At 25.9% G+C, this 13,002-nt stretch overlaps 1 protein-coding gene across 1 annotated transcript in view; it reads right to left on the reverse strand.

Moving 5' to 3' along the window:
- The window catches only part of LOC129963342 (uncharacterized), a 28,622-nt gene extending 16,770 nt beyond the window's left edge, over positions 1-11,852 (reverse strand). The window contains exons 1-2 of the mRNA XM_056077660.1: positions 11,761-11,852; positions 6,525-6,600 (exon numbers count right to left, since the gene is read on the reverse strand). Of these exons, the coding sequence (XP_055933635.1) occupies positions 6,525-6,600; positions 11,761-11,849 (165 nt within the window). The 5' untranslated portion in view covers positions 11,850-11,852. The remainder of the gene's footprint in view (positions 1-6,524; positions 6,601-11,760) is intronic.
- Positions 11,853-13,002: the final 1,150 nt, after the last annotated feature.

The following is a 13,002-nucleotide window of genomic DNA, read 5'->3' on the forward strand; positions in this document are numbered from 1 at the left end:
ACAATATTTTTCAACAGCTTAATTTATTTTTTTTAATTAAGGAGGGATTTTTTTTTCACATAAGGTTTTAAAAGTCTTCTCAAATTTTTGTCTCTTAACAGAAATTTTAAAAAGAAAAAAAAGTGTCGTTTCAGAAATAGTTGAAATTGACAAAAGACATGTATTTCGAGACATGTAAAATGGGTAATCAGAAAATAAGGAAACGTTTGAATATGTATCTTTATGTGTCTGTATCTTTATATATCAGATTCTGTATCTCTTATCATTATGTATCAGATCTGTATCTTATCTTCTGTACATAAAGATTATCTGTATCTTTATGTATTCTTAATCAATTTGTATATTTATGTATAATATTTCAATTTATAATGCTGCAGAACTAAAAAGAACAGCAAATTTTGTGATGAACGAAAAGACAAAATTACAACAAAATTGCTGAATGTTTGATAAAGAAAAATATTAATTAACCCTAAAATTGTGAAGTCAGAAGACCTCATGAGAGTTATTTGTAACTGTGCTTTAGTAAATAACGAATTTTCGATGCATATTTATGTTATTGAAAAAACAGCCTCCATGTTTAGGAAAGAAGAATAACTATTTATTGCTCTTTAAGGTAATTCAAATATTCGAAATTATTACTAAGAAATATAAAATTAGGTATTAATAGCCTTTCTATTTCATAGCTGGAAACTATGGCTATTCCTTCAACTTAAGTTTAAAACAGCATAAACTATTTAGGATCATTAAAGATTATAAAAGAATTTCAGAAATTTATTGAATCTCAAATATATTTAAAATTCAATAAAAATCAATATATTTCATTTCAGTTAAAGGGAAGTGCTAAATATTTTTATTTTAGCGCTTATCTTCGTTCTTAGAAATTACTTGAAGTTCTTATAAATTACTTCAATAGGTGTGACAGAATGCTGGCACATTTATTATCGCACAGGCACATCGAATAACAGATATAATTTACAAACTCAATTTTATCTGTAATACCATTATTTTGTTACGCAATCTTGCTGTTAACTAAACTAATAGATTTGAAAAGTAAATAAAATCCAAACGCGTATTAAACAAGGAGAAGAATAAACTGCATTCTTAAAATTACAATTTTTAATGAAACCATTCGCAGTGTCTCACATGATACAATTTTCAACAAAAAAATATTAAAAAGTACAATATATATATATATAATATTATTTGCGTAATTTTGCTAATGTGCAGCTGAAAGGAAGAAACCTTTGGAATAAAATTCCAATTATTTTTTCACGATGGGCATATTTTCTACAGGGAAAAAGTGATGATAAAAAAGGCGTGTCTGTTTACATCGCAGCGCAAGAAAAAAGTGAAAGTAATGTTCCCTTTAGTGATTTTATTATGGGATTCTGATCGGAATTGATTTGACACATGTAGACTTAGGAAGGGAAATCTTAGTTGCCTTTGAAAGAAATGTGTAGATGTTAGAGATTTTTAGATTTAGATTTAGTAGAAAATTAATTGTCAGTAATTTTTTAGAGTGCGTGGTAGAACTAATTAAATATGAAAATGGAATTTGGATTATGAAATAAGGGAAAATTTTAGAATAAAATAACATGAATTAATTGAAGATAAAAAAAATTAAGAATTGATTAGGAATTAAATTAAATTAAGAAATATTATATATATATATATATATATATATATATATATATATATATATATATATATATATATATATATATATATATATATATATATATATATATATATATATATATATATATATAGCAGTTGCATTACTCTTATCTTCTCTTTACTAGATGGCGATGCCTGATTAGGCCATCCCATAGTGCATTGCGATTGTAATTAGAATGAGATGTGAGGCTGTGAAGCCGCACGCGTGAATGTCTTGTCTTTGTGTTTGTGCTTGTTTAGTGTGTGAATGTGATTATTAAAAGAAATGTTCGTAAAAACATTCGTCCTGTTGCTTCCTGCATGGATCATAATAATCTACATACAGCCACAATATATATATATATATATATATATATATATATATATATATATAGAGAGAGAGAGAGAGAGAGAGATTAAGTATTTCATTCTCTAAAGTAGCAAGCTTTCAAAATAATACAAACCCATAGACAATAATGAAAATATCCTTGCAATAAATATAATATTTAAGTGTATTTCTTGTGTTTAAATTCCGTAAAATTAATTAGTTTATAGTTAATTATATTATTATAGTTTCTTACTATTAGCTACCAAAAGCAAATATACAAATAATCACATACATTTTATTGATTTAATTTAATTTTTGATTGATTTTCAATTTTGATTTACACTGAAAATTTCACTCACATTTAACTTAAACTCATTCACATTTTAAACTTAAATAATTTTATAAATAATCACTAAAACAGTTTGTTATATTTTTTGAAGTTTGAAATAATATAATTTTAAATAATGATTTTTTTTGAACAATCGCAATTTTTAATTCAATTATTTCAATTAAGATTTTAATTTTTAATTGTTTTTAAGTGGTTATCTTAGGTTAATTAAATCATTCATATAGATTTAAAGAACTGAAATTTGTTAGTTAAAGTTTGTGGATTATACTGTATAGTTATATTTATTGTTATATTGTATTGTAAACAAAAAACTTATAACAGTAAATAAAGCTTAAATGTCTGCAGATAGCGTCTAATTAATCTTGTCTGATAACAAGTTTTCCCTTTTTACTGCAATTTAAGACAATATTTTTTTATTGTAATTTGAGACAGCGTTAAATAACTGAATCTTTTTAAAATTTCGATAATTGGATTGTTACTGTAAAGAAATGAAAAACTGTAAAACAACATTTTAAAAAATACCGATACGAAGGAATTTACTTTTAAAAAATATATAAAACAATAATTAAGTGAATGGTCAATAATGAACCAAAATAAATATAAGTTAATTGAAATATCCAAAAGGATGCAACGAAATAAATGAATGGTCTTAACAAAATATATTTTAGCAAATATTAACAAAATAGTATCAAAACTATATTTTATTATTAAATAATTAACTACAAAAAGGCAACATTATATGCATATATTATTCAAATTTATGAATATTTCATGCTTTTGTTTTCATAATAATTGTGTAATTCAGTAAATCTTTAACTTATTATGTGTTAATATAAATGACTAAAATTTGAAACTGTAATAATATTTCTTTATCAAAATATTCTTCTGCTGTTTTTTTTTATTTAGTTTGAGCAACTGAGTTTCTTTTAATGTTTATTTTTTCTTGGTTCCTCTGGTATCTTATTATATTTAGATATAATAAATGTTTTCCATTTACCATTTTAAAAGCAGTTTTGTTGAAAAAGCGGAATTATTCCTCCTATTCGTCCGTTCCTTCTTTTTTTTTTATTGTTAAATAGTTAGGATTTGAAACATTTTCTTACCGTTAAGTTTATAGTAAGTACATTTTGTCATGGAGGAAGAAATATATCATATTTTTTATATGTATTAAAATATATCGTAATTTTTTAAAAGAAATATCAGAATAGCGCATTTATTAGTTTAAACTATTTTTCTCTAGAATCTTATTCTAACATTTTCAAATGTTGATTATTCAAGAATCAAGAATGATGAAATATTTTATGCAACAAAATGTGTGCCTTTATTATTGAAAAAAGTTTCTGCAGTAATTTATTAAAAGATTTATATGCATAATTGTTTATATATGAGCTAATTTTTATTATAAAGACATGCTTTAAAAATGCTTTGAAAATGGCAGGAAGTAAGGCAATTCTTTATTGCATTTTATTGTGAGCTCTAAAAAGTATGTAGCATTTTCTTTTTTTCTAAAATGTTTGTGCTGATTTTGCTTACTTTAAGAAGCATATTTGTATTTGCCTCATTATAGTTTTGTTTTTCAACATATTCTAATTACTATTTAAATAAGAGTTCACCTTTTAAAAAATCACTTCACGTTAGAACTTTTATTTAAAAGTTTGAGTAAATTTAAGCTAAAAAACTGCTTTATTGTTGAAATAATTGGTTGTATTTAAAAAATTGATTTCAACATTTGCAATAATTTATTTTATTTCTTACATTCATTTACACTTCATATTTTAAACATTATTCATTTTAGTTTGAAAAGTATTTTTTAGAAATTAAAAACATTTTTTTTAATTAAAAATATTTTTATAATAGACTTATGGGATTTTTTTTACTCAATTTAAAAATATATATATATATATTTATTTCGCAAAAAATGAAGTATACATAGCAATACTAAAAAGAAAATTATTAATAAATATGTTTCATCAATAACGTTTTTGATTACAAGTTTTCATTCGTGCTTTAATAACATGAAAAAGTATTTTAATAAAAAATAATTCGATATGTTTTTAAAACAACAAGGGAATTTCCAAAATATTATAATCAAAAATATGTCTTGGATATCCTAGGAGAGAAAAAAAACAACTGATCGAGTGATAGGAATTTAAATACATGAAATAAATAATAATAATAACACCTCTCGCATCCCTTTGTTAATGGCCTTTGCATAAGCAAATTTTCCCGAAGATCTTTTCCCTTTTTGTATTGTTGATTTACCCAAGGTCGTTCTGGTGCCAAGGCCTCTTACTCATGGAAATAGTTCGCTTTGTATGGGAAATAGTTTGAGAATTATCAAAATAATAATTATAAAACCATATATTACTCATATTCGTTTGATTTTTAATTAAATTCATCTTTAAGGCAAAAAATAATTTTAATTGAAGTCCGTAATAATTAAGCGTTATGTATATGGAATTCAAAAAGGAACAGAAATAAAATATAAATTATAAATTTATAGGCATTCTTAACTTTGAAGTTTAATCAAATATATTTCTTCACTCCTCACCAGTGTTGGATACAAATAAATTCGTTTTCTGCAACAAAAAATTTAGCCAGTATTATATTTTTATAATACTTTTTCAGTTTTGAAAATGAATACTTTAAAAATTGTTTCCAATTTTTAATATTTTTGTTCTTTTAAACTATTTAAATATAATTTTTCTTTTTAAAGAAATACAGTCAAACAGTTGTTCTATTTAATCAAATAAGCACGGAAATACTTTGTTTCTACAAAAATTTAATGCATTTAAATAACACAGAATTATTTATAATTTTCGAAACGGATTTTGTCTTATTTCGTTCAGGTAATAGGACCGCATGTCAATATCTTGGTGTTTCATCATTTATGAAAATGGAAGCCATTTGTAAAATTGTATTTTACCATTTTACTGTGCTCTTTAAAGATCTCAAATCACATATGGAAAATAATTTATCGATTATGATTAAGGTGTACATATAACCAAAGTTCAAAATAATATAAAACCAATAATCTGTGACTTTTTCAAAACTAGTGAAAATTTTTCTATTACTGATGCATGCAACTTGTTCTTGATGAGTTATGAAAAAATACCTCTTTATTAATTTTCATTGAATTAAAAAAATATTACGAAATGTTCAGTATATAATGAATGCAACAATTGCATTTACAACTATGAGAAATGTGAGAAAATATGAAAGTTGACAACAAGCTATAGATTAATATCATTCATAATTGAATTTATAACTTGCTTAAAACGAAAGATGTCACATGTGATAATATATTTTGTATCCCTGTATTATAACTAATATCGATTTTTAACACTGAAGCATTAATTTCAAGAGACGAATTCGTTTGTTAAATAAATTATTATAAATAAAAGTGAAAATTCATAAATATTTCATAATCTATAGAACTATTAATCGCAGAATATATTTTATTCAAATTTTGGTCTCAAATATCAGGATGTATATAGTTTTAGCAAATTTTGTGATAATTTACTATACGACTAATTTTGTATTGATTAAAAACTTTTTTTCCAGTACAAAAAGGACTATTTTGTCTTCGATATTACCATTTATATTACAAGAAAATAATGTAAATATTTTAAATGTTTCAAATATTTGGTATAGAGTACCCACACAAATTGTTTAGGTGAATTCTGTATAATCCTTTATAAATTCAGAAAACTCACAGAGATATTAGTTTTCGCCAGTTAAAAAAAAATGTTTGGTGTGGTCAGCAAATACTTTGTGGTAGCTCAAGGTTTAAAATTTGTTTGGTGCAGCTTATAATCTCACTTTAATCGAAGTTTGAGAGCATAAGAGAAATTTTTAAATTTCTATATTAAAAATGTTGATCTTTTTGGTGTAGTTGATAATCTCATTTTAATTAAAGTTTGAAAAAAATAAGATACATTTTTAAATTTCTATATTAAAAAGTTGAATTTTTTTTGGTGAAGTTGATAATCTCATTTTAATCGAAATTGGTGAAGATAAGAGAAATTTCTAAATTTCTATATTAAAAATATATAATTTAAAAAAAATGAACATAAGGACGCTAGGTATATTAACAGGTATTCAATTTGATTTGTATAGTATATCTCAGGTGTTTACATCTAATGGTGAAAGAGCCATAGAAGCATAACTAAAGAGATGGAAAAAACTTACCTGCATCGTATGCATATCACCCAGCGGTCTCTGTAACCGGGATCCATGTATACATCGGGTCCTTTTTGCGAACAGCCTTATCAAACAAATAAAAAAAGAAAAGAAAAATGTCATTCCGGGGCGATTTCTGTCCAATCCAATGGCCGGAAATTCAAAAATAATCAGATACGGTAACATATTCAAACAATAGTATAATTTTCCCACTTTCCAACATTAGGCAGTTTTGCGACGAAAGGGAAAAGAATTTGATCAAAAGAAAAGAAAAATGAAAATAAAAAAAAAGTGGATAATTTCCCATGGAACATTGTTCCCACCATAGAATTCACAGTTGAGGCACAGCGAAGAATTGCCCTGGACTAGCCAGAAACGCTCCAGTGACTTTAGAGGCACATGAGCCCACGTTAATTACAAGCAAGTGAAGAATGGATTGTTTTATCTCTTTGATCCGTATTTAATTTTACTGGGACATGAATTAAGGTTTGAGTTCGGAAGTGTGGAGCGCTAAGTTTGAGAGAAAATTTATTAATATGTCAAAAAATTATTCTTACAGAAATGTTTTTTTAATAACAATTTTCAAACAACAAAAATTTAACTGTTTCAGGTTGTTTTGAAAAAAATGTGATTTTTACAACAAGGACTATTTAATTTCTTTAATCCGTATTGCATACTGGTCGTCTTTGGTGAGTAATAGATTTTTCGGATTGAAGGTTCCTAAAGTTTTCTATTAAATATTTAGGTAATTTGGTATAAATAATTTCGTCGGAAAAATTTATTTTTAAATTTCAAATTTTGTTTGACATATAACTTATATGCCTAAATCTTATCGTTTTGCTAAATATGCTATACCTATGTCTTATACCGTTTTGCTCAATGTGCTATGAATTTTCTTTATTTTCTGTCAATTTACATTCATTAATTTTACTGGGTTTTACAGTATTTAATTTTACTGGAACATCAATCAAGGCTTGTATTCAGAAGTGTGGGGTTGTGGGTTTGAGCTAAAATTTATCAATATGTTAAAAATTATTCTCACAGAAATTGTTTTTTAACGACAGTTTTTCAAAAACACAAAAATCAAATTAAGTGGTTTCAGTTTGTTTTGAATAAATATGATTTTTATAACAAGAACTATTTAATTTCTTTAATCTGTATTAAATTCTGGCAATCTTCGGTGACAATTGATTCATCGGGATTAAAGGTCCATAAAGTTATCTATTTAATATTTAGGTAATTTGGTATGAACGATTTCATTCGTAAAATTTATTCTTAAATTTTAAAATTTGTTAGAAATAGGACTTGCATGCCTAAGCCTTACACCGTTCTGCTCATAGTACTATGTATTTTCTTGATTTTTTTATCTGTATCCGTTCATTTATATCGCAAGAAAGAACATCTTTGTTCATAGCAGAGCATTCGGGTAAAAAACCTTTTCGCAGTTGCATGATTTTGTAGCTAAATCTTGATTGTCAAAGAAAAAATAATTCAAAAATTCTATTATAAGTGTGCATTATGCTGAAATTTATTCAATATGAAAAAAATAAGCTGAATTTTCGTAGCTTGATTATCAACAATAGAAAAAAAACCAGTATGAAATATTAGTAACTAGCCGCCTTTGGCGACCAGCCGGTTCGCCAATCTTAATGTTCGTTTAAATTTTAATAATTAAATGTTTTACGCAATTCCAACTTTAATAGATTCTTCATCAAAATATATTAAAACTTCAAATTTTGATAGTCATATAATTCACTCATAATATTATACAGGCCTTCAGTCATAACGTAATATGTATCTCTCTCATTTTCTGTTACCTCTCTTAGAATTTATGCTTTAAATTAAAATGGAAAGAATTAATCTGCAATTAATATAATAAAATTTTTTACTGAAACAAAGCATTTTTTTATAATATGATTACTGATAACAGAGTCACTGAGCGTTTAAACTTTATGGGCACTAAAGAATATCTTTCTTAATTTAGGTAATATCTCAAGAATTTGTCAACAAAATTTTCTCAGATTCATCATGAACAGATCGATTCATTAACAATGTTTAATTTTAAATGCATCAAACACTAAGAAAATAAATAGAATCGTTTAAAATAATCGATCGAAAACAAGTTTAAAAAAGCTACTTAAAAAAAACGATGTACTTAAAACTATAAGCATATACAAAAAAATATATAACTAACATAAATGTAATTTAATTACAAAAGCATGCAACTAACCTAAAAATAATTTAAATCATTGAAAACAGGTTAAAAAAACTACTTAAAAACGATGTACTTAAAACTATAAGCATATACAAAAAATATATAACTAACATAAATACAATTTACTTACAAAAGCATGCAACTAACCTAAAAATAATTTAAATCAACCGTTGATAATGGTTGTCATGACAACATTCAGAACAGAATGCGCATGCGTGAATTTTCTTCGCCAGTTCGGTAACGCAAATGCGTGAATTTTTCTACGCCAGTTGGGGTAACGCTATGCAGATTATACATTTTTAATTTCCTTTATTCTGTGTTATTTTAATTCAAAAGTACTTCAGAATGAATCTGAAACATGGATTAATTAACAATGTTTAATTTTAAATGCATGAAACATTAAGAAAATAAACAGAATCGTTTGAAATAATCCGCTGAAAAATGTTAACCCTAGCCTCATTACTGTTGGGAGAAAAAAACTGAAGCCTTACTCATTTGGCGGTGGGGAAAATGGAAGATTTTTTTGGCGGAAAAGTTGGCGGTGGGGAAAATGAAAGATTATTTTGGCCGGAAAGTTAGCTTTCAATTAATAATTAAAATTTCAAAAAAAGGGACCCCAGATGCACATTCCCGACCTCTAAGGTATACATGTACCAAATTTGGTAGCTGTATGTCAAATGACCTGGCCTGTAGAGCGCCAACACACACACACACATTGAGCTTCATTATAAGTATAGAAAACAATGAAAGCGATTTGAGTTTCACTTCAATAATGAAATAAACGACTATAAAATAATCTTAATATTAAAAGATTTGAAAAAATATATGGCAAAAAAATTGGTATCATTGAAAAGATTTTTTTTTAATTTTTGCGATGATATAAAAATTATTTTCGCTCTGTAGTATTTTTGAAAGTTACGACAGAAAAACATCAAAATTTCTCTTAGTTTTTAATAAATTAAAATTTCAAAAAAATACTCTCCGAAGTGCATATTCTTACTTTTCAAACCATATATGTGCCAAATTTGATAACTTTCGGTCAAATGATCAGGCGAGTGCAATACATGCACATAATGTTTGTAGGAATGAAGTAAAATATACTGTCGAAAGTTCATTTTTCTTATTGCAATGAAAGCGCGTCAACACTTTATGTAAAAGTTTTACTTTATGAATGTTTTGAAAAAAAAAGAAGAAAAAATCATACACAAATGCTTAGCTTTTTAAATAAATGTAATAGTTAAAATATGTGTTTGTTTTATCTCTTTAATTAACTTTTCTTGTGGTCGATCTCTTCGTAAAAAATAACTCTGTGTTGAATAAATAAAAAAAAGTTTCCAAGATCCGTCTGTTTAGATTTCCAAGGGACAAAATATTTTGCTTGTAAATGAATTTGACCTTGAATTTCTATGAAAGTTAAGCCAATTTAATAATTTCCTTGTCCTTTTATTTTCTACAGAAAACTTTAAAAATGCTATTATTTCTGACTGATAATAATAATAATGTTTAGAGGGAATATTATGATTCCGTCAATCATTAATGACTGAAATAATAAAAAAATATTTTCCTAAATGTGTTACAGTTGGGAAAGAAATTGTATGACATATTCAGATATGAAATAATAATTTTCTTTATAGTGATTTTCGAATCGTTCTTTGGTCAATTGAAACAATCGTTTTATATAACGGAAAGCGAGTCTACAAAAGTTTGTGAATCATTTCAAAAGCAGTTTTGTCTTTTTCTATTTATTTACTGAAGTAAATAAATAATATCATGCATATAATTCAGCTACAAATTAGGGTAGAATTATGAATTTGTATAGAAAAATCAATATTTCTGGATTGACATTCTTTAAGGCCTAAGTGTATTTAGAACATTTCATAGATCATAGCATGATCTTGCTTCGGGGTATAATTTCTGAAGAATTCCCAACAAAAACTTTATAATTATTGCAATTTTCAATGAGCATTATATAGTGAATTTGAATACAGTACACTCTCAAGTATCCGGTTCGCGATTATCCGGCTTCCGTACTATCCGGCCTAGTTTTCTTTTATCTTAATCAAATAAGACGTTGCATCGTTGCATTTGTGTTTTCAAGACTAAAGTTTAGTTAAGTAAGTTAATAAGTTAAGTAAGTTTTGACTTTTTTCTTAGGGTTACCTTTTCATATCAGCGAAAAATGAAGGCGAAAATTAATCAACATGCAATTTATTAAGATTTTAAAAAAATAAAGCGAAAAATAAAATTAGTTTGAGAGGATTTATTTAAGAATCAGGTCTACGATTTACGTTAATGTTTTGTTTATATTTCTTGCATTTAAATTGGGCATTACAGAATTTATGTTAAAATGTGAACCGTTAATTTAATTTCCCTCTAATAAATTCTTGAAACAGGCAATGTAGTATATAAGCATATATAAAATGCTAGTCCAGAGCCTTCTATTTTAACTCTACAAGTTACCGGCAACTGCTTCTATGATTCACCTGGCAGTGGCTGTGTACACATTCTAAATGGCTTGAGATAAATGAAGGGCTTAGTACTCAATAAGAAGTGAGAAAATACGTATTGTAACAGTGAGTTTTGGTATAAAAATTTTGTCTTTTGGTATTGATGGGGAAAAAATTAATTCATAGAACTCCGGCCTATCCGGCTTTTTTTATTATCCAGTTAACTGTAACGCCATGTTAGGCAGGATGCTCTAGAGTGCACTGTACTATTTTTTAATATGATTATAATTCTAGTAAATTTTTAAAAATTTAACTTCATTTTTTTATTTAATTTCAATTAGAAATTATACTTAAGTAACTATGTTTATGATAAAATAAATGTCTTTATTGAAAAAAATGAAATTTAAGTGAAAACGATGAAAATCGTACCTTTCATTAAAACCACTGTAATTCATTAGTACTTGTTTAGGACTATTGTTTATAAATTTATACAGAATATACATATCCTCACACTCAATTATTTATTTATTTATAATTTATGATTAATATAATTTTTTCTTCTTATTGACTAGAAAATTCATACCTTTTTAAGAATCTGGAGAAAAGGTAAAATCCTATAAGCATTTCTATAGCAAATACTGCAACATAAACTTTCCACATAACATTTAACATTTTATGAACTCTTATAGACGCGAATGCATATGTTCAAATTATTTTCAATTCTTTGAATGAAAACTGGAAAGGAAATGGAATAAAAGAAATTGGAGTTATGAAATAAATTACCTAATTCTAAGAATTCTCAGAAATAATTATTTTGTAATGAAAATGAATTTTGCAATGAGGAAAAAGGCAGAAATTTCAATACTAATAAAACTAACAGATTTAAATTCGAATCACCTGTTTTATTTTTAACCACAACTGGAAAAGGTCGAAAAGTATAGGTACAGTTAATTTCCACACATTTTCGATGGAGAATATTAATCAGAATGTGGACATTTTATTTTTCTCTGCTAACTCGCAACATAGAACAAAACCCCTAAATTCGAACAGCAACATAAAACATGTTAGCTGAATCTAAAGATTTTCATAAAATATTATAATTGTATTTCTTTACCATGTCTCATAATTTAATAAACATTTAAGATCATTTTTTGACAAATAAAACAAGAATTTAAAAAAATAAATTAAAAAATTAAGTTAAAAGAATATTGATAATATTTTTAATTCAAATTGAATGATGTTAATAAGAGTAATGGTTTCATATCTAAAATCTATAAAAATTAGTCACATTTCTGACTTTTGAAATTTCCGGGTCCAATTACGTGTTCAGCTAAGAGCCAAGAGATGCAGAATTGCATACAGGCATTTGCTTACTGTTATTTGTGATTAGAAGAATTAGCAGCTATGTTTTATTTCATCTAATCTATGACTTCAGGCTCATGATTTAATCTACGAACTATATTTAAACGCCAAATCGTAATAGACATTAAATCTATGCTATTTAATATTTTCATACTTGTTGTGTGTGTAAACAAATCAATACAACATGCTAGATAAATCTATAAAGAATGGTGTTCCTTTAGCACATTAGTCTCAGAAATCAATAAACCTAATTGAGAACATTTGCTGCTATATAGAGCAAAAACAAAAGTCAGTTAAGTTAAAATAGCAGTGATATTTTCTTTCTTTTTATATTTCAAACTGAGTGATGTTAATAAACACTAATAAGGAATGAATGTTGACTTTGAAATTTCTGGGTCCAATTATGCTTTCAGCTGACAGTCAAACGATGCAAAAACACATACACGCATTTTCTTACCAAGTG

This window comes from Argiope bruennichi, chromosome 3 (assembly GCF_947563725.1).
Source record: "Argiope bruennichi chromosome 3, qqArgBrue1.1, whole genome shotgun sequence".
In the NCBI taxonomy this organism is placed as follows: domain Eukaryota; kingdom Metazoa; phylum Arthropoda; class Arachnida; order Araneae; family Araneidae; genus Argiope; species Argiope bruennichi.